The following is a 22,812-nucleotide window of genomic DNA, read 5'->3' as shown; positions in this document are numbered from 1 at the left end:
GTTATTTTCTGGAGATCATGTGGAAGTATTGAGGGTGATGTGTCTTCACTTTCAAATGGTTCAGTAGAAGAAAGAAGAGAGAAAGCAGCTCTGTCAGGACACTAGTTGTTGAGGTTAGGTGTTGTGCGTATAAACGGAGAGTATATCTTAACATTTTCCAGTGCTTGAAATGTGTTTTCTAAAATATCCTAGAATATTAAAAATTTGTTTTTAAAGAATCTTACTTTAGGAGGGAAATATAACAGCAAAGGAGAGCATAGTCTGTGGCAGCAACAACCACCGAATCTGCCAGTTACAGCATCTGTATGGAAACATATAGAAGATGCTGTTTAAAAGTGACAGGCTAAATACGTGTTGAAGATACCCGGGTTACTGGACTTAGGGAGGTTTCTTTAGTTGTTGGTTTTTTTTTTTTTTTTTTTTTTTTTTTTTTTTTTTTGTGGTTTTTATTTCCTAGAAATATAAAAATATTGGCATATATGATTTTAACAAAATATGAGAACAGTGTATTTCTTTTCCCTAGATGACAACCCGTGTTGATGGTCATTCCTGGGCTCTTTCTGCAATAGATGAATTAAAAGTGGATAAAATAATCACACCTTTAAATAAAGATCATATTCCAATAACTGACTCGCCAGTTGTTGTACAGCAGCACATGTTGCCTCCAAAGAAATTCGTTCTCCTCTCGGCACAGGTATGTGCATATTTGCTTACGGTAGAGGCAAAAGAGGCTGTATTCAGCGTACAGAAGTTTTCTTTCCATAGTAGTGCTGACAATGGAACCCAGGAACTCCTGCATGCTAGGGAACCACTGAGCCATACCCCTGCTCTGGTGTTATGCACAGTTTCAGGCATCTAAGGGTGGAGGTGGTTCTTGTAATCTGTCCTGAGAATGAGAAACATTAAGTTTTTGCATTTTACTTTATCACATGATTTTCTTAGTTTGTGATTTAACTCTTTATTGAAGAATTTCCTATGCAGACAGGTTTAAAGTAGTCGATAACAGTTATTCTTTTTTTTTTTTTTTTTGTGATATATATTTTTTATTTTACAATACCAATCAGTTCTACATATCAGCCATGGGTTCCCCTATTCTCCCCCCTCCCACGCCCTCCCCTTACCCCCAGCCCACCCTCCATTCCCACCTCCTCCAGGACAAGTCCTCCCCCGAGGACTGTGATCAACTTGGTAGACTCAGTCCAGGGAGGTCCAGTCCCTTCCTCCCAGACTAAGCCAAGTGTCCCTGCATAAGTTCCTGGTTTCAAACAGCCAACTCATGGAATGAGCACAGGACTTGGTCCCACTGCCTAGATGCCTCCCAAACTGATCAAGCCAATCAACTGTCTCACCTATTCAGAGGGCCTGATCCAGCTGGGAGCCCCTCAGCCTTTGGTTCATAGTTCATGTGTTTCCATTCATTTGGCTATTTTTTTTTCAATAATTGAGTAAAACTGAAATTTATTATATGCCACAGTCGTCCTAGGGACCTCCATGCTATATATATAGCCTCTATGGTTCTATGGGTTGTGGTCTGATTGTTCATTTTATATCTAGAATCCACCAATGAGTGAGTACATACCATAACTGTCTTTCTGGGTTTGGGTTACCTCACTCAGGATGATTTTTTCTAGTTCCATCCATTTGCCTGCAAATTTCATGCTTTCATTGTTTTTCTCTGCTGAGTAGTACTCCATTGTGTATATGTACCACATTTTTTTCATCCATTCTTCCGTTGATGGGCATCTAGGTTGTTTCCAGGTTCTGGCTATTACAAATAGTGCTGCTATGAACATAGCTGAGCATGTATCTTTATGGTATGTATCAGCATTCTTTGGGTATATGCCCAAGAGTGGGATGGCTGGGTCTTGAGGTAGTTCGATTCCTAATTTTCTGAGAAACCGCCATACTGATTTCCACAGTGGTTGTACAAGTTTACATTCCCACCAACAGTGGAGGAGTGTTCCCTTTGCTCCACATCCTCTCCAACATTGGTTGTCATTGGTGTTTTTGATCTTAGCCATTCTAACAGGTGTAAGGTGGTATCTCAGAGTCGTTTTGATTTGCATTTCTCTGATGATTAAGGATGTTGAGCATTTCTTTAAATGTCTTTCAGCCATTTGTAGTTCTTGTTTTGTGAATTCTCTGTTTAGCTCTTTAGCCCATTTTTTAATTGGACTGTTCAGTGCTTTGATGTCTAGTTTCTTGAGTTCTTTATATATTGTGGAGATCAATCCTCTGTCAGATGTGGGGTTGGTGAAGATCTTTTCCCAATCTGTTGGCTGTCTTTTTGTCTTATTGACTGTGTCTTTTGCCCTGCAAAAGCTTCTCAGTTTTGAGAGGTCCCATTTATTAATGGTTGTGCTCAGGGTCTGTGCTGTCGGTGTTTTATTTAGGAAATGGTCTCCAGTGCCAATGCGTTCAAGAGTGCTTCCTATCTTCTTTTCTATTAAGTTTAGTGTAACTGGATTTATGTTTAGGTCTTTGATCCACTTGGACTTGAGTTTTGTGCATGGTGACAGATATGGATCTATTTGTAATCTTTTACATATTGACACCCAGTTATGCCAGCACCATTTGTTGAAGATACTTTCTTTGTTCCATTGTATAGTTTTGGCTCCTTTGTCAAAAACCAGGTGTTCATATGTGTATGGATTAATGTCAGGGTCTTCAATTCGATTCCATTGGTCCGTATGTCGGTTTTTATACCAGTACCAAGCTGTTTTTATTACTATAGCTCTATAGTAGAGTTTGAGGTCCGGGATGGTGATGCCTCCAAGGGTTGCTTTATCGTATAGGATTCTTTTAGCTATCCTGGGTCTTTTGTTTTTCCATATAAAGTTGAGTATTTTTCTTTCCAAGTCTGTGAAGAATTGTGTTGGGATTTTGATGGGGATTGCATTGAATCTGTAGATTGCTTTTGGTAAGATTGCCATTTTTACTATGTTAATCCTACCTATCCATGAGCATGGGAGATCCTTCCATTTTCTGATATCTTCTTCAATTTCTTTCTTTAGAGATTTAAAGTTCTTATCAAAAAGGTCTTTCACTTGTTTAGTTAGTGTTATCCCAAGGTATTTTATATTATTTGTGGCTATTGTAAAGGGTGATGTTTCTCTGACTTCTTTCTCAGCCCTTTTATCATTTGTGTATAGGAGGGCTACTGATTTTTTTGAGTTGATCTTGTATCCTGCCACTTTACTGAAGGAGTTTATCAGCTGTAGAAGTTCCCTGGTAGAGTTTTTGGGGTCACTTATGTATACTATCATATCATCTGCAAATAGTGAAAGTTTGACTTCTTCCTTGCCAATTTGTATCCCTTTGATCTCCTTTTGTTGTCTTATTGCTCTAGCTAGAACTTCTAGTACTATATTGAATAAATATGGGGAGAGTGGACAGCCTTGTCTTGTTCCTGAATTTAGTGGTATCGCTTTGAGTTTCTCTCCATTTAATTTGATGTTTGCTGTTGGCTTGCTATAAATTGCTTTTATTATGTTTAGAAATGTTCCTTGTATTCCTATTCTTTCTAAGACCTTTATCATGAAGGGGTGTTGGATTTTGTCAAAGGCTTTTTCAGCATCTAGGGAGATGATCATGTGGTTTTTTTCTTTCAGTTTGTTTATGTGGTGTATTACATTGACTGATTTCCGTATGTTGAACCATCCTTGCATCCCTGGGATGAATCCTACTTGGTCGTGATGGATGATTGTTTTGATGTATTCTTGGATTCGGTTTGCCAATATTTTGTTGAGTATTTTTGCATCAATGTTCATGAGGGAGATCGGTCTGTAGTTCTCTTTCTTTGTTGCATCTTTGTGTGGTTTGGGTATCAGGGTAATTGTAGCCTCATAAAAAGAGTTTGGTAGTGTTCCTTCTGTTTCTATTGTGTGGAACACTTTGAAGAGGATTGGTATTAGTTCTTCTTTGAAAGTCTGGTAGAATTCTGCACTGAAACCATCTGGTCCTGGGCTTTTTTTAGTTGGGAGACTTTTGATGACTGTTTCTATTTCTTTAGGGGTTATTGGTCTATTTAAATGGTTTATCTGGTCTTGATTTAATTTTGGTATTTGGTATTTATCCAGAAAATTGTCCATTTCTTCCTGGTTTTCCATTTTTGTGGAGTACAGGTTTTTGAAGTATGATCTGATGATTCTCTGGATTTCCTCATTGTCTGTTGTTATGTCTCCCTTTTCATTTCTGATTTTGTGAATTTGGGTGTTCTCTCTTTGCCTTTTGGTTAATTTGGCTAGTGGTTTGTCTATCTTGTTGATTTTTTCAAAGAACCAACTCTTTGTTTCATTGATTTTTTTGTATTGTCCTCTTGTTTTCTATTTCGTTGATTTCAGCCCTCAATTTGATTATTTCCTGGCGTCTATTTCTCCTGGGTGAGTTTGTTTCTTTTTGTTCTAGAGCTTTCAGTTGTGCTGTTAATTCATTGGTATGGGATTGCTCCATCTTCTTTATGTGTGCATTTAGAGCTATGAATTTTCCTCTTAGCACTGCTTTCATAGTGTCCCATAAGTTTGGGTATGTTGTACTTTCATTTTCATTGAATTCTAGGAACTCTTTAATTTCTGTCTTTATTTCTTCCTTGACCCATTGATGTTTCAGGTGGGTATTATTCAGTTTCCATGAGTTTGTGGGTTTTCTATAATTTTTGTTGTTATTGAGTTCTAACTTTAAGGCATGGTGGTCTGATAAAATACAGGAGGTTATTCCAATTTTTTTGTATCTGTTGAGATTTGTTTTGTGTCCAAGCATGTGGTCAATTTTTGAGAAGGTTCCATGGGGTGCTGAGAAGAAGGTATATTCTTTTGTGTTAGGATGGAATATTCTGTAGATATCTGTTAGGTCCATTTGAGTCATAACATCTGTTAGGTCCTTTATTTCTTTGTTAAGTTTCAGTCTGGTAGATCTATCTTTTGGTGAGAGTGGTGTGTTAAAATCTCCCACTACTAATGTGTGGGGTTTGATGTGCGTTTTAAACTTTAGTAGTGTTTCTTTTATGAATGTGGGTGCTTTTGTATTTGGAGCATAAATGTTTAGAATCGAGACTTCATCTTGGTGGATTTTTCCTGTGATGAATATGTAATGTCCATCCTGGTCTCTTTTGATTGATTTTAGTTTGAAGTCTATTTTATTAGATATTAGGATAGCTACGCCAGCTTGTTTCTTAGGTCCATTTGCTTGGAAAACCTTTTCCCAGCCCTTTACTCGGAGGTAGTGTCTGTCTTTGGAGTTAAGGTGTGTTTCTTGTATGCAGCATATGGATGGGTCCTGTTTTCTAATCCATTCTGTTAGCCTGTGTCTTTTTATAGGTGAGTTGAGACCATTGATATTGATGGATATTAATGACCAGTGATTGTTAATTCCTGTTATTTTTTTGGTTGTGTTGTGTTGTCCTTCTGTGGTGTATGTTGGTGTAGGATTATCTATTGCTTGATTTTTCATGGATGTGTTTAGCTTCTTTGGGTTGGATTTTCCCTTCTAGTGCTTTCTGTAGGGCTGGGTTTGTGGACAGGTATTGATTAAATCTGATTTTATCCTGGAATATTTTGTTTACTCCGCCTATGGTGATTAAGAGTTTTGCTGGGTATAATAGTCTGGGTTGGCATCCATGGTCTCTTAGTGTCTGCATGAGGTTTGTCCATGATCTTCTATCTTTCATTGTCTCTATTGAGTAGTCTGGTGTTATTCTGATGGGTTTGCCTTTATATGTTACTTGGTCCTTTTCCTTTGCAGCTCTTAATATTTTTTCTTTATTCTGTGTGTTTAGTGTTTTGATTATTATGTGGCGAGGGGACTTTTTTTTTGGATCCAGCCTATTCGGTGTTCTGTAAGCTTCTTGTATCTTCATAGGTATTTCTTTCTTTAGGTTAGGAAAGTTTTCTTCTATGATTTTGTTGAATATATTTTCTGTGCCTTTGAGTTGGTATTCTTCTCCTTCTTCTATCCCTATTATTCTTAGGTTTGGTCTTTTCATGGTGTCCCAAATTTCCTGGACGTTTTGTGTTAGGACTTTTTTGTCTTTATTGTTTTCTTTGACTGACGAATCTATTTTCTCTACCGTGTCTTCAGTGTCAGAGATTCTCTGTTCCATCTCTTGCAATCGGTTGGTTATGCTTGTTTCTGTAGTTCCTGTTCGTTTTGTCAGAATTCCTATTTCCAGCATTCCCTCAGCATGTGTTTTCTTTATTGTCTCAAATTCATTTTTCAGATCTTGGAATGTTTCTTTCATCTGTTTAATTGCTTTTTCTTGGCTTTCTTTGATTTCTTCCCATTTTTTGTTCGTTTTTTCTTCCATTTCTTTAAGGGAGTTTTTTATTTCCTCTTTAATGGAGTTTTTCATTTCCTCTTTAAGGGAAGTTTTTATTTCCTCTTTAAGGGAGTTTTTTATTTCCTCTTTAAGGAAAGTTTTTATTTCCTCTTTAAGGTTGTTTTTCAATTCCTCTTTAAGGAAAGTTTTTATTTCCTCATTGAGGGAATGTTTTATTTCTTCTTTAAGGGCCTCTATCATCTTCTTAATGTCATTTTTAGGGTTGATTTCTTCTGTTTCTTCTGTCATGGTATGTTTAGGTCTTGCAGGTGTAGAATCACTAGGTTCTGATGTTGCCATATAGGTCTTTATGTTGTTGCCTGTATTTTTGCACTGGCGTCTACTCATCTTTTCCTCTGTGAGGTGCAGGTGGTGTCTGTGTCTGAGAGTGCCTCTCTTGTTCTAATTTTTAGTCTTGGTTTAGTAGTGGTTCTTGGTTAAATTGGTGCTATTGGGCTATTTCTTCAGGGGCAGCTGATTTCGATCGGTGAATTATATACTTATGATTCTGGTGATCTGGTTTGGTGTCTGGGTAGCGCCTTCTTCTGTGTTCTCAGGTCACTTTTTGTTCATTTGTCAACTCCTCAGCTGATCTTGTTTCTTCAGACTTTAAACTGTAGGCATCTGAATCCTCTCCTAGATGGGTTTCAGCTGAGCAGGGTAGTCTCACCAACACCTCCAAGTTGTTGGGTTTCACAGGATCAGCAGCTGGGCCCTGGGTTGTCCTCAGATGGAGTGTTCAGATTCGTTCTGATTCTGACCCACGGAGATAGCTTCTTCCCCAGATGTTGGGGTTAGGGGCGTCCCTGTTCCAAGCTGCGTCTGCTTGTCTCCGTCCCTGGTCTGTCTGCCTCTGGGGGCCGCCACCGGGCCTGAATGTCCCTGTCGGTCGCTGCCGCCGGGCACGTCTACCTCAGCGGGCTGCCGCTGGGCCCGTCTACCTCCACAGGCCGCCGCCACAGGCCTACCTGCGTCTGCTTGTCTCCACCGCTGGGCCTGTCTACCTCTGTGGACCGCCGCTGGGCCTGAATGTCCCTGTCGGCCGCTGCCGCCGGGCACGTCTACCTCAGCGGGCTGCCTCTGGGCCCGTCTACCTCTGTGGGCCGCTGCTGGGCCTGAATGTCTCTGCCCGATAACAGTTATTCTTAAGAATTTGTTTTGTATTGGAGTATTTTTTTGTTTGAGATTTATTAAAACAATTAAACAGAACTTGTACTTTCTTCTAGTACATTTATAATTTTTAAAATCTTGAATCTGTTTGGAATGTATCCTAGTTAATGGATGGCTAAGGATTCAGCTTTATTTTTGTATGAATAGACATATATAGACCAAAATATAATAATAATAATATGAATAAGCTAACTAATTCTCTAGTTTGAAGAGCAGCATGATGGGCAAAAATACTAATTTTTGTAGATATGGAAATTGAATATAGGTTGATTGTTGTATGATCTTGTTGTCTAGTTTATTTTGTATTCTTGGAGTTGCTTATTGTTAAATAAGGTAGCAGTCAGTTATTACCAGCCAGGCTTTTTGTGAGTGTTACTGGGGAGAGAACTTAGGGTCTGCGCGTGCCAGGCTAGAGCTCCACCCCTGAGCTACATCTCCAGCCCTCCACCAGTCAGGCTTGGTAATCGCTTACTTGTCTTTCTCACTTTTAACTTCTTAGGGTAGTCTTATGTTTCATAAACTGAGACCTGTAGATCAGCTGAGACATCTGCTTGTGAGTAACGTGGGTGGAGATGGAGAGGAGATTGAAAGATTCTTCAAATTACATCAGGTAATTATGCCCTGTAGTGTGATATTTTACATAAGGAAGCAATAAGGATGTTAAAATTCTTGGTAAATTGGTAGTAAAACTCTGCCGTACACTGATGTTCTGTTCTCTTTTGTACTGGAATCAGCATATATGCACTGATACTGACAGTAGTAAAGTCATAGGGCTCCAGATTTAGTCTCTGATTTTGACAAATCCTTATTAAGGTGTACTAGTAAGAATGTGATATTGAAGTCGTACGATAAATACACTATTTACTAAAAGCATGTACATGTTGTGTATGTTCCCAAGCATACTGGATAAGGCAGGAAGTTGAAGCAAAATGTGGAGACATTAGTAGTTAATAGCTGTAACTCTAATTGATAGATTTAAAACTGAGAAGGCTTAGTTAAAATTAGTACTAATTAATGTTAAGTGTACTGACCCAGGATTCAAACTACCTGCTGAAAATATTCCAAAAATGGAATGAGAAGCTTGTATTCACTGACTTTAGTTTTAGTTTTAGTTTTAGCTTTTTGTTAACTGTGCTATAAGGACTATTACATACTAGCTTCTTAAAACAGTGCCTAGCACATGATAGGTACTCAATAAATGTTGGCTCTTGGTGATACTTTCTCAAAATTAAAAGGCTAGACTACAAGAATAAAAAATAAAGAGCAACAGTTGATCAGAGCTTAATAAAGAGAAAGCATCTTTAATACTAGTGCCTGAGCTAAACTTTAAATCTGGGCTGTTCACTTTATTACTGTCAGCTGATTTCATTGCTTGTTGAACACTGGTTTAACTACTGGGTGTATCTTTAATTGTTCCTTGCAGGAAGACCAAGCTTGTGCAACTTGCCTTATCCTTGCTTGTTCTACCGCTGCCTGTGATAGAGAAGTGTCTGCTTGGGCTACACGGGCGTTCTTTAGGTATTCATCGGGGTGGAGTGTGAGTCTGTGTGTGTGTGTGTGTGTGTGTGTGTGTGTGTGTGTGTGTGTGTGTGTGTAAAATGATCTACGTTGTTGGGTGTTCTGAGAGTTGGACATAGGGCTTTTTGTGCATGCTATACAAGCACTAAGTACTCTACCACTGAGCTACATCCCAAAATGCCTATCGAATACCTTAGTAATATTGTGATTATAGTTATATATGGAAGACCTGCTTTTTTTTTTTTTTAGACTTTATTTATTTTATATATGAGTGCTCTATCTGCATGTATGCCTTTATGCCAGAAGAGGGCATCAGATCCCATTATAGATGGTTGTGAGCCACCATGTGGTTGCTGGGAATTGAACTCAGTACCTCTGGAAGAGCAGCCAATGCTCTTAACTGCTGAGCCATCTATCCAGCCAGCCTGCTTTTTTGTTTGTTTGGTTTTTATTTGATTATTTACTGGTAACAGAAGTTGAATCTAGGATCTTAAACATGCTAAGCTCTATCTCCTGGGCCTCTTTAAAAAAAAATGTTATTTTTGTGCATGGGTGTTTTGCCTGTGTGTGTCTGTGTAGCTCATGCGTGCAGTGCCTTTGGGAACCAGAAGAGTGTATGGATTACCTGTGACTGCAGTTATAGACAGTTATGAGCTAACATGTGGGTGCTGAATATAGAAACCAGGTCCTCTGTAAGACTACCCAGTGCTCTTAACTGCTGAGCCATCTCTCCAGCCATCTGGTCTTTTATTTTTGAGAGGGAGAGCCTCACCATTCAGCCTGTGGCAGCTGTGTTACCTCCTGAGTGCTGGGGTTAAAAAGACACCACTTTTGGACTACTTTTAAAAATGATTACCAGTGTGATAGGTTAAGGCTTTGCCAAACAGAGGAAATAGACAAATTACTAAAATTCAGTAATAAGAGTGAAATCAAGAAAAATTAAACTGCTGATGGAACAGGCTGATTAGCACAGTGCATGCATTACTGTTCTCTAGGTTTGCTTTAAATTTTGCTCTAGTTTTGCACTTTTCACCAGGTTCTCCTCTCCGTCTTTTTTCCCCCTCAAACATGACCAGTTCTGTTTTACATGTGTCATTGACCCTGAGAAATTCTGAGACAGTAAGGAAACTTGGTATTGAAGAGAAAGTTTTGTTGTTTTTTTTCAGTGCTGGGGATTAAACTAGGACTCCTACTTCCTAGTCAAGCATTGTGCCATTAACCTTTGCCCCAGCCTTCAGAGATTGTCTTTGTGTAAAATACTTCGCCAAGAATTTGAAGTATGAGTATGCTGTATAAAAATATAAATTTTTAAATTTATAGGGGCTGGAGTGATGGCTGAGGAGTTAAGAGCACTGGCTGCCCTTTTAAAGGACCCAGGTTCAAATCCCAGCACCCACGTGGTAGCTAACAACTATTTGTCACTCTATTTCAGGGGTTCTGATCCTCATCGTAGACTCCATGTGCAAGGTAGTAGTCCATGGTGCACAGACATACATTCAGGCAAGACACCGATACAAATAAAGATAAATCTTTTTAAAAACTAGTTTGAAAATGTATGGCTAATCATATTCTATCAGAGAGACTACAGTTGTCATTTCATTAAGTAAACTTTTCGTCACATGTCCGTTTTTTAGACATTAGTAGAGTCCCTCTAATTTCCTGGTAGCAGTTTCAAGTCAACATTTATCAAAGAATTATGCTAGGTGCAAATCCCACTGTCAGCACCATTTATATAAATAAGCCAATTATATCAAGCTAAAGATTATATAAGCTAAACAGGAACAGGAGTTATCCCAGCTTTTGTAGGATGCACAATTTAACTGAAGTTACTCTTTGGTCACACAAATAGGTATGGTGGTGAAGCACAGATGAGATTTCCAGCTACTCTTCCCACTCCAAGTAATGTTGGTCCTATCCTGGGGTCTCCCATGTATTCTAGTGAGTATGGAACATTGAAATGAAACTTGGTTTATATTTTAGAAGAGATGACATACTTTATGCAATAGAGAATTTAATGTTTTGTTAGTACTTCTGTCTTAGTAATGAAAAAGTCTAGACAGTAACTATTGAATTTTTGTTTGTTTGTTTGTTTGTTAGGGGGCTTTTGGTTCCTTTTTTGGTTTTTGTTTGTTTTGAGATAGTCTTTCTATGTAGCCTTGGCTGGCCTGGAACTTGCTATGTAGGCCAGGCTGGCTTTGAACTCAGAGATTCCCCTTGCCTCTGTCTCCCAGTGCTGGAATTGAAAGTGTGTGCTGCTACCACTCCTCACAATATTGAATCTTTAACAATTACTAAGAAGCAACATAAGTTGTAACCAGGAGTATTTACAGAGCTCATTTAGTATTCAAAGAGAAAGAGAGAACGAAGAAAATTGCCTTAATCAAGTAATAAGCAAGTCTGTATTGGTGTCTTCCAAATGCGAGAAAGTTGGCTGACTAATTAAAAATAGGATGCATGTCTGATTCTTGTGTGTGATAGGTAGTGTTATTCCTCAGTCACACTCATAGTATCTCCTTTACATAATCTTGATCAGATTCAAAGCAGTGGGAAAGTATTTTACGCGTCTCTATTCTCTTTTTCATTTGCAGGTTCTCCTCTCCCTGGTGGTAGTGCCTATCCGAATCCACCCCCTTTGGGGACACCATCCCATGGTATCTCTTTTCTGTTTTGGCTTTTTACTTCTGTTCATTTCGAAGAGCTAACACTGTTAATTTATGTGTTTACTATTTAATGTTAAATATATTAACTTGCCTAATCCCTTAAAAAATTTAAAAAAAAAAGTCAGAGGCTGAGGAGATAATTCAGACGATAGAATGCTTCACATAAGCCTGAAGACCTAAGTTCGATCCTCACAACCCATGTAAAACAGCCAGCATGGTGACATGTCCTTGCGATCTCCAGCACTGGGGGAGACTTCCTGGCCCGCCAGCTTGATCTACTAGCTGAGTTCCAGGCCCGAGAGAGACAGTTCAAACAGGAACAACAACCAAGGTTGTCCTTGGCAGCCCAGATGCATACTTACAATCTTGTTTGGTCTGTACGTACATGCACACACAGGTCAGCACACATGCCAGCACTCAGCTAACAGAAGTGGCATCCAAGCAGGTTTTTGCATTTGACTCTGAATGCATCAGAAACTCCTGTAACAGTGTGGCATCCCCTCACTGGCATATGGAGATTAACTGGGTCGTCATGACTAATTGATTCTTTTTCACTCCAACATTAGAAACAGTTTTGATCGCAGGTTTTCTTACTTTTCATCCTGCCTTGCCAACATGTGAAAGTTTAGTTGAGAAAACCCTTCCAAGTTTACACTTTTTTCAAGCAAAATCAAATGTATATCTATTGCTTCCATTATCTCTCGTGTCCGGAAGACTGTCTCTGACCTCTGGTTCTTATAGTCTTTTTACCCTCTTCCATGATGGTCCCTGTGCCTTCTGGTGGTGGGTTAGGGTTGGGCTATGATGTAGATGTCCCATTGTGACTAAAGACTCCACAGGGACTTATTCTCCCTTCATTTCAACTTCTTGGGAGTTTCTTTGGTCTATGGCACAAAGAAACTTCTCTGATAAGGTCTGAGAGCTACACTGGTAGTTGGAAATAGAGACGTAAATTAAAAGGCTGCTTGATACTGTGTCCATTTCACAAAGCAATAGTAGTAGGTTGGCGCTCATGAGCCCCGAGGGTGAACCTAGGATTACTTTTCAGAGACTTTGGTATTTGTTGACAGGCGCTCAGCCTCCTACCATGTCAACCCCAATGTACGCTGTGGGAAACCCAGCAATGCAGGCTGCGAGCATGAGTGGTTTGACCGGGCCAGAGATCGTGTTCTCGGGAAAACACAATGGTATTTGCATTTACTTTTCTCGAATCATGGGGTAAGTATTTTGTACACTACCTTACCGCTGTCCCATTTTGACCTACTTGCAATAGTGAAATATTCCTAAATCCAGATTTGGGACGTTACGTGGTGAATGTTTTGGCATTGTTAGCCCTTTAACTGTATTCATTGTTTTATTTCTGTGCAGATAGCCTTAGCTTATATCTTCATGCACATTAGTAACTAGCCCTGTAACTGAACAGTATGTATCTAGATTTCAGCTGGGCAGGTCTGGTCTTATATGGCTCACTCATGCATATGCAATCAGATGCAACAGTAGAGTTTTATTTATCCTGGCTGGGTTGCTATGTGCTTTGAGGCCCATTTATCCACTGGTGTGAAATGGGTACATAGTTCTGTTCTCTATATGGCCTCATCCTTCAGTAGGACAATCAAGAATCTTGCTGGTGGCAGGGTTGCATGAGAAGGTAGAAACTTGGAAAGCCCCTCAGTGCCTCTGTTTACAACAATGCCATTCTCTAGCCTTACCTGGCCAACCTTGATTCAAAAGATGGTGTGGAAGTCATCCTGCAGAGGGAATGAGTAGAGGGAAGGATGAATGATGGTCCCCTATCTGTAGTCCATCCATCCCTTCTAATTAGCTGCTGTGCCTGGATATATATTGATACATGTTGAGATAAACACTGGTGTGCATGTTATAATTTTTACTTTATATGTAGAAATGCTTTTTCTGCATGTATGTATGTGTACTGCCTAAATGCCTAGTAACCATGGAGGCCAGAAGAGGGCATCAGATCTCCTGAAAGTAGAATTATAAATTGTTAGCTGTCGTGTCGGTGCTGGGAACTGAACCTAGATCCTCTGCAAGAGCAGAAAGTGCTCTTAACCACGGAGTTTTTTCTTTAGTAGGTTTTCATTTAATAAACTCATTCTGGAGTAATAGGAATATTATGTTTGAAAGTTTTCCAGTTTTCCCACTTTTTTGTTTTCTGAAAATTGTACATATTATTGGTGTGTATGCATGATGGAGAAGCTTATGCCACAATATACATGTGGATGTCAGAGGACATTTGTGATCAGTTCTCCTTCCAGCTTCACATGGGCTCTGGGGGTGACATTCAGGCCACTGGGCTTGTACTACAAGTAAGTGTCTTTTCTTGCTGAGCCATCTCTCGAGCCCCATTTTCTAGGAAACTTAGTATATGTTAAAGTAAGTACAATTATGTTCCTCAGAAAAGTAACTACATGTTATAAAATGTTGCATTCATTTACAGTATAGTAATTAAAACACTTTTTGTTCCAGAAATATTTGGGATGCTAGCTTAGTTGTTGAAAGAGTATTCAAGAGTTCCAACAGGGAGATCACTGCAGTAAGTGATGCTATATGTCATCTTGTTTGTATGTAACCAGTAGATGATGTTAATAGATACGTCTCGTGTGTCTTCATGTTGGAAGTGAGGTGCACTGATTGTCCTATCTAGGTGTTGGTGTTCTCACCCTGAACTCCGTCCTCTCGCTAGTTTGGGTCTTGTCCCAGTCGCTTCTGAGTGTGGCTTTCACAGCCTGCTGCTCCACCTCCGAAGGGTGCTGTGTGGGTCAAAGAGTCGGCCTAACACTTAGTGTCCCCGTCTGCTCTCACAGTTTCAGCACGCACACACTTCCCAAATTGCTCTAAAGAAATCTTTTTTTTTTTTTTTTTTTGAGATAAGGTCTCACTATGTAGCTCTGACTGTCCTAGAATTCATTATATAGACCAGGCTGGCCTCAAACTCACAGAGATCCAAGTGCCTCTCTGCCTCCCTGGTGCTAGGATTAAAGGCGTGTGCCATCACACCTAGCCTAAAGAAATATCTTACAGAACTTTGTCATCACAGAACAGGTAGGAAAATTTCTTTAGAGAATCTGGAACATCACTTTTGTTTTCAGTTCTTTTTAAAATGGTAAAGTATCAGGTATTTTTTGCTTTCGTTTACTGTTCTTTGCTTCTTGACTCTTCTGTTTTTCTGTCTTTTTTTGTTATTGTTTTTCAAGACAGAGTCTTGCTATGTATTTCAAGCTGGTTTTGATCTTGTGATTTTTCTACTACGACCTCCAAGTACTGGGATTGTACACATGCACTGACATATGTAACCAACCCAAATTGTGGTGCTCCTCTAGAGTTCACATTTCTTTCTTTTTTCTTCTCATTAATTTCATTAATATCTTAAGGGGGTTTTGTTTGTTTGTTTGGTTTTCGAGACACAGTTTCTCTGTGTAACAGTCCTGGCTGCCCTGCAACTCACTTTGTAGACCAGGCTGGCCTTGAACTGTCTGCCTCCCAAGCGCTGGGGTTAAAGGTGTGCATCACCACTGCCCAGCTTAGAGTTCATATTTCTAATAATAAGAATACACTTTATCTAACATAGTATTTGTATGCACTTCAGAATTGGCTGAATTAGTGATTAATGATAGCAGAAAGAAGGTTCCCTTGAAGACAAGATGATTGATTAATAGCCAGAAAAGGCCATGGGGATGTGGGTCATGTTAATATGCTGCACTGGGATCTGAGTGATGACCACGGAAATGTGGAAAGTAATTAAGTTGTTTTACTGTACATAAATTATATGTTAATCTTAAAGGAACGGGAGGGGTAGGGCATGGATAACCTTCATTACTTTTCATTTCGGCTAACTGGTTGTTCAGTGGACTTAAGAACTGTACTGTTTATAAAGATAGCATAGCTCAAAACTAAAATTGTATACAGTCAGCACTGACTGTATCTAATTAGACTTTTATGCATACATGGTTTCCATGTCTTTAAACCTTTGAAAACTCTCTTACAGATCGAAAGCAGTGTGCCTAGCCAGCTGCTAGAGTCTGTGCTACAAGAACTGAAGGGTTTGCAGGAATTTCTGGACAGAAATTCCCAGTTTTCTGGAGGACCACTAGGAAATCCAAAGTAAGAACCAGATTTATGTATTTATCCACTTTTTTCTTTTCTGTGTATGAAAGATGCCTTTTCTTCTTTCTTTGAGGTGCTGAGCTGAAACCCAGGGCCTTGCACATGCTAGGCATGCTAAGCAAGTGCTCCTCCACTGCAGTGCAGGTCTAGCTATTGAGTTTTCCTTTCTATTTATTTTGTTGAACAGTTAGACCTGTACTATACAGTCATTATTACTATTTTTTGTTTTGTTTTGTATTTTGTTTTTGGAGACAAGGTTTCTCTGTATAGCCCTGGCTATCTTGGAGCTCACTCAGTAGACCAGACTGGACTTGAACTCAAGAGATCTTCTCTGCCTCCCAAGTGCCGGGATTAAAGGAGTATGCCACCACTTCCTGCCAGTCATAATTTTTTTTAAGACAGGGTCTCACTATGTAGCATTGGCTATCCTGGAACTCACCTTATAGACCAGGCTGGCCTCAGTATCACAGAGATCTGCCTGCCTCTGTTTCCTGAGTGCTGGGGATTAAAGGTTTGTGTCACCACACCCAGTCTAAGAGCTATCTATGAAATGGCACTTTTCTGTAGATTCTGGTGTATTCACAGGGTTATACACCATCACTTTTATCTAATCCTGGAACGTTCTCCTTGTACCAGAAAGAATCTGCCTGTTATCAGTCCCTCTCCATTTCCTCTCTTCCAGTCCCTGGGGCCAGTAGTCTACTTTCTGTCACAGTGAATCTGCCTAAGTTTACCTAAATGAAAATATGTAATATTATTTTTTGTGCCTGGATTATTCCTTTCTGTAATGTTAAGAAAGACTGTGTCCATTTCTATTTTATTATTTCTCTGTTTTTTTAAATCACATTTATTTGTGATTGTGTGGGTGGGAGGTGTGTGTGCCATGGCATCTATGTGGAGGTCTGAGTACAAGTTGCCTGAATTGGTTCTCTCCCTCCACTATGTAGGCTCTAGAGATCCTGCTCTGGTCATTAGACCTGGCAACAAGCATTGTTACTCACTAAGCTGTCTTAGCCACCCAGACACGTGACTTTCAACAGCATCCATTCTTTCTAGCCATGTTCTAAATCCAGGCAAGCACTCTTTATTTGACAGCTTCTCCCTTTTCATGGACCAGCACTTGTGATACGGTTTCACAATCCTATGAGTAAACTCTTGAGTTAAATTAAGGAGACTAGCATTGGTGGAGTATTCATAACTTTCTGATGGTCATAAAAACAAAATGACAACTTGACGCTAAATTATGCCAAGGTTTTGATAAACTTGTCCTTAAATAAAAAAAAAAAGTCAGGTGGTAGTGATGGTGCACACTTTTAATCCCAGCAGTTGGGAGGCAGAGGCAGGTGGATCTCTGAGTTTGAGGCCAGCCTAGTCTACAAAGCAAGTTCCAGGAAATCCAAGGCTATTACACAGAGAAACCCTGTCTTGGAAAAAAAAAACAAAAACAAAAACAAACAAACCAAATCTTAAGCTATTAATGAAATACTTCAAAAGCCAGCTGTGAACTGTCTAGATTTTTATCTATTTGTTGTGAATCTTGTTTGGGTTTTTTGGTTGTTTTTTGTTTGTTTGTTTGTTTTCAGTGAATGTTTGGCACATTGCAGTCTTCAAACATATGATTATCTCTGATGTATTGGCATATTTGGTGACTTGTTAATCCAGCAATAGCATTTCAGAAAGTTGTATCAGCAGGCAATATTTTCAGTTAAACTGGCTAAATGGAAAGACTGACCCTCAGTCACTGTAGCTTTAGTGATTGCCAGTTGTTAGTTTAGGGACTAGTACATGAGCTGTGCAGTCTTGTCTTACTAAGATGAGAAGTCAAAATGAGAGGGGGGGGGAGGGGGGGAGGGAGGGAGGGAGAGAGGGAGAGACGTGTACACCTTACAGACCTCAGTAAAGCTGTCACACTCAACGCTGTATTTTCTGTTTCAGTGCCACTGCCAAAGTGCAGCAGAGGCTGGTAGGATTCATGCGTCCTGAGAACGGAAACACCCAGCAGATGCAACAGGAGCTGCAGAGGAAGTTTCATGGTAAATGATTTCTTATGGTCAGTGACACCAGTTATACACATGACCCCACCAAAGAGCTGCATTACCTGAGTAGGAAACAATGGACTTCCTTTATTCATAGCAAGAGTGTCCAAAAACACAAACTTTAGTATTAGTATTTATTATTATTAAAGTGCCATCTTTGTGGTTGGGAAAATAGAGCAGCATGGAGATTGTTATTTCCATAATTCAGCTTTACTTCATAGTATATCAAAGTATATACTTGAAAGATTTACACTTCTTTGCCACCACAAAGCATGATGCACTCTATTTGATGAATTTCTTCTTCATCATAGTGACATACATCTACCATAAAGTTGGCTGTTTTGGTTTTTATTTCGGTTTCCGACAGTCTCAAACACGCACATACATTCTGCCTACTCTCCCTCCATCCTTTCTCCCTCCCTTCCGCTCTGGTCAAACCTCTCACACACACCCCTTCCTTTCCCGCCTTTATGGCTGGGTTTCGTTGTGCGACCTTTTTAGTTTAATCGGGGCCATCTGGGTGACCATTGGTTTGCGACTGTCCATTGAAGCAGATGGGGTCACCAGTTGGGGACACAGCTGAGGAACAGACTCCCCTGTCTCTGAATCTCCCCCTGTGGGATTCCCATACTCAGCTTACGGCCCCCGGAGCCCCAAGTGTACAGTTGAGCACATTCAGTTATTCACGTCCTTGAGCAACTGCTTCCAGCGTCCGTCTCCTGAACCTTTTCATTATTCGGAAGGGGGAATCAGTGTAACCACGACATAGTAACTCCCTGTTTTCCCTATCTTCAGCTAATGGCACCTACCAGTCTGCTTTTGTTTTCTGCCCGTTTGACTATTCTGGGTACTTGGTATAAGCAGTTTTCTTCATTTTATTACTGCCTTACTTCACCTAGCATGCTGTTTTTTACGTTCATTCATGTTATAATGGGTTAGAATTTTCAGTGGAAGATTGAATAACATTCTATGGAATTATATATACCATATATAATGTTTTGTTCATTTTTGTCCCTTTTAACATATTCTACTTATTTAAAAGATAAGGCAAAATTATCCTGACTGACTGAATTGATTTAATAATGTAGTAGTGTGTATTAATGTAGGGTTTAAGAAACTCAGTCCTGAGAAGCTTGGTGGTGCCTTCCAGAAGGCCTTCCAATGTATTGTTGTTTCAGTGGCACTGTGTTGGAAGTGGTCTACATGTCCTTTGGGTGAGAGCCTTCGAATGTGATTTACTTAGAAGATGAGACAAACACTGCAGTGTTTGTATTTCTCCTGTATACACATGCATGTTGTGTTGACATAAGAAAACAACTCACCCTGTGTCGTTTTATATTTCACTAGTTGTGTTTTGTCATTAGAGGCTCAGCTGAGTGAGAAGATTTCACTTCAGGCGATCCAGCAGCTGGTCAGAAAATCCTACCAGGCTCTGGCTTTGTGGAAACTCCTCTGTGAGCATCAGTTCACTGTCATTGTCGGAGAACTTCAGAAGGTGAGGGATGTGTCCTTCGGGGTGTTTGAGACCCAGAGCGCTTGAGTCTCGACTTTCTTTGTTGTTCATGTTGTGTTTTGTTATTTTAAAACGTTTATGTGTGCCTGATGTGGTGGCACCTGCTTTTGATCCCAGCACTCGGAGGCTGCGGCAGGAGAATCTCTGTGAGTTGTAGGTCAGCTTGGTATACATAGAGAATTAATTCCAGGACAGCCAGGGCTTTGTAGAAACTCCATCTCAAAGGAAAAAAAGTTGCTGTGTGTGTGTGTGTGTGTGTGTGTGTGTGTGTGTGTATGTGTGTGTGTGTTGCCTGTATTTATGTAAGAGGACCCCATGCCTGTCTGTTGCTGCCCAAGGAATTGAACCTGGGTCCTCTGGAAGGGCAGCCAGTGCTGCTGACTGCTGAGCTGCCTCTCCAGCCCCCTTATGTCTTGGCTGTAAGCAGCATTTCAAGTGAAACAGTGACATGACCCCACCCACCCCCAGTCCCAGCCCCACCCCCTCCCCCGCCGGTTTCTATTGGTGCCCAGAGAGTGGTTATGGTGGTTGTTGAAATCTCTCCTTATTTTTAAGCTTCGTTTTTTTATTTTCCCCTTTTTAAAATTTAAAACTCATATTTAGTTAATGAAAGCTATTTTTTTTTCCATGCCAGGCAGGATGCTTTTGAATTTTGTCAGTTATAAATTAAGGATGTGTGCTTTTTCACCTCTCTATCGTTTGTGATCTGTCTTGAAAGCTTCCTTTCAGTCCGTTGTCAATTATGTGCTCGGGGAATGCAAATTAGGCGTTTGACCCATAACTTGTAATATTTACTAGATATTTTTGTTGAAATTTAAGAAAAGAAAATATATCCCTATAAAATTTTTTAGTGGACTATAAATGACTTTACCCTTTAGAACTCCATCTTAGCGAGCAAATTTGTCCAAAATGCAGGTCAAATTCATGCATTTAATGTTAGAATCCTAATATTATTTGGGAAAAATAAAATGTGCTCACAAGATTCTTTTTTCTTTGTTTGGTTTGGCTTTTTGGAGACAGAATCTTACTACGAAGTTCTGTCTGTCCTGAAAATCATACACTCCAGCTGGCCTTCAACTCACATAGATCTGCCTGCCTCTACCTCCCAGTGCTGAGACTAAAGGCGTGCGCCACCACACCCAGCTCTAGCCAGATTTTTGTAAGTAGCCTAGTGATGTTTTGCCAGCTGCCAAAATCAAAGTGGCCTGGTACTAATGCTGACTCTGCCTTGCCTAGACTTGTCTCATATATAAAGTGGAAGGGTTCAATTACACCTACATTTTTCTAATTTATCTCCAACTTTATATGATTTTATTGCAGATTTTTTGCAGTTGTGTATCCATGGTTTAGTGTATTTTCTTTGTCAGCGCTGGGAATCAAACCAGGGCTTTACAGCTAAGCTGCACACTCCGGCCCTATTTTCTCATTTAAATTACAGTCTACTGGTATTTAAGTTACGTTTTGTTATTAGTGAAATCTCAGCATTGGGCCTCATGCTTGTAATCCTAACATTTGGGAGGAGGAGACAGGCAGATCTGTATTTAAGGCCAGCCAGGTCTACATAAGTTCCATTCCAGTTCATGCTACCTAGTAAGACCCTGTCTCAAAAATGGAAACACACACACACCCCAAAAAAAAAAAAAAAACTGAAAGACAGAAAAATTTCACTTTGTGAGGAAATAAAGTATTTCTGTGATTTTTTTTTTTTTTTTTTTTTTTTTTTTTTTTTTTTTTTTTTTGATGCAAGGATTTCTCTCTTTTTAGGAATTTCAGGAGCAACTGAAGATCACCACCTTTAAGGATCTGGTGATCAGAGACAAAGAGCTCACCGGTGCATTAATTGCTTCTCTTATCAGCTGCTACATCAGAGACAATGCTGCTGTGGATGGCATTAGTTTACATCTGCAGGACATCTGCCCGCTTCTCTATAGCACAGATGATGCGGTTTGTTCTAAGGTAATATGCTTCACTGCTTTGTTTAGTGTTTTCATAGATGAGTTTATAGTGTGATGAATGGGAATGGAGAACTCGTGGTTTTTCAGTGTATGACCTAAGGGCCTTCACTTAATATGTTCTGGTCTTAGAGCCGTCAACTAAGAGGGGGGTTGAAATACATGGTTTCTTAAAAATACATGTATACTCTTTTAAGTGTTATATATAGAAAAATCTTTGACAGTATTTTTAGGCCATGTTTTAAAAGGTAAAGGTTATGCAGCTGGAGAGATAGCTCAGTGATTAAAAGCACTGACTGCTCTTCCAGAGGACCAGGGTTCAATTTCCAGCACCCTCACAGCAGCTCACAACTGTCTATAATACCAGTTCTAGGGGATCTGACACCCTGTTCTGACATCAGTGGGCATCAGGAACATGCATGCTGCAGACATACATGCAAGCAAAAGACACATACACATAAATTTTAAAAAAGACAAAGGTTAGCAATTAAGAGAAATCACTTAATTTAGAAATTAAGAAAATTTATTCACTTAGAAATTTGTTTCCTTCCTTAGAAAGTAAGGGAAATCACTAAGACGTTAAGTAAATCTGGAGTGAATCAAAGTTAATGAGGCAATTCTTATTGATCCTTTCCTACAGGTGAAAAAAAAAAGTGTCACATGATGAACAGCCTGCTGACCAATAATGTATTGACTAGGCAAGAGCATTCTCAGACAAAGCTATCTGGCTTAACATACTTGGGAGAGAAATTAAGACTAGCTAGGATTTTTTTGGTCAAAAACTTTTCTTCCTAAAATGAAGAAGTAAGTTTGTAGAGTTTTTCTTTATAATGGTAATAAACCCCATGTAAATGTAGACAGACTAAAACATATATCGACAGCATCATCTGCCTGCTTGATTTTGTCTCTTTTTAAGCTTTTGTCATCTCTTTAGGCAAATGAGCTTCTTCAGCGATCCCGACAAGTTCAAAGTAAGAGTGAAAAAGAAAGAATGCTAAGGGAGTCACTGAAGGAATATCAGAAAATCAGCAACCAAGTAGACCTTCCCAGTGTCTGTGCTCAGTACCGGCAAGGTGAGACGCAAGCTGCTCTTGGTATCTTTTTCTTGACTCAGGACACATGGCCATGTATGAATACATCAGGGCGACAGACAGTCTGCCCAGACGCAGATCTCCTGGCCGCCGTGGCCAGTGATGGTTTGAATTGTCTAGCTTTTGTTTTTTTTGTCATGTTGTGGATCAAATGTAGCACCTGTATGTGAGGCAAGTGCTAATTTATTTCTGAGACAGTCTTGTATGTAGCTCAGGCTGGCCTTGAATATTCTGTAGCCAAGGATAGCCTTGAGCTTCCGATCCTTCTGCCTCTACCTCCCAAGCCTGGGATTAGACACATGCTCCTCTGTTTCTGGCTAATATGTAACTTGTTTGGTTTTGGAATTTCAATCCGTGTCAAATTATACTGCTGAGTTTCACTTTTAATGTGCCTAAAATTTTTTGGCTAATTCTAAAAGTAAAAACTGTAACTGCTA

At 39.7% G+C, this 22,812-nt stretch overlaps 1 protein-coding gene across 4 annotated transcripts in view; it reads left to right on the top strand.

The window, feature by feature from the left end:
* The window catches only part of Nup155 (nucleoporin 155), a 58,580-nt gene that overhangs the window by 21,656 nt on the left and 14,112 nt on the right, over positions 1–22,812 (top strand). For all 4 annotated transcript variants that reach the window (XR_013044711.1, XR_013044712.1, XR_006063931.2 and 1 more), the window contains exons 13-24: positions 524–694; positions 7,983–8,093; positions 8,907–9,001; positions 10,851–10,939; positions 11,590–11,652; positions 12,732–12,879; positions 14,146–14,212; positions 15,665–15,780; positions 17,719–17,816; positions 19,184–19,314; positions 21,097–21,288; positions 22,219–22,357. Coding sequence is in view for 1 of the 4 variants with exons in the window: in XM_042261456.2 (XP_042117390.1) it covers positions 524–694; positions 7,983–8,093; positions 8,907–9,001; positions 10,851–10,939; positions 11,590–11,652; positions 12,732–12,879; positions 14,146–14,212; positions 15,665–15,780; positions 17,719–17,816; positions 19,184–19,314; positions 21,097–21,288; positions 22,219–22,357 (1,420 nt within the window). In the remaining 3 variants the exon portion in view is untranslated. The remainder of the gene's footprint in view (positions 1–523; positions 695–7,982; positions 8,094–8,906; positions 9,002–10,850; positions 10,940–11,589; positions 11,653–12,731; positions 12,880–14,145; positions 14,213–15,664; positions 15,781–17,718; positions 17,817–19,183; positions 19,315–21,096; positions 21,289–22,218; positions 22,358–22,812) is intronic.

This window comes from Peromyscus maniculatus, chromosome 15, assembly GCF_049852395.1.
Source record: "Peromyscus maniculatus bairdii isolate BWxNUB_F1_BW_parent chromosome 15, HU_Pman_BW_mat_3.1, whole genome shotgun sequence".
Classification (NCBI taxonomy): domain Eukaryota; kingdom Metazoa; phylum Chordata; class Mammalia; order Rodentia; family Cricetidae; genus Peromyscus; species Peromyscus maniculatus.
The sequence above is the reverse complement of the archived record's forward strand: the minus strand, read 5'-3'. Positions and strand labels throughout refer to the sequence as shown.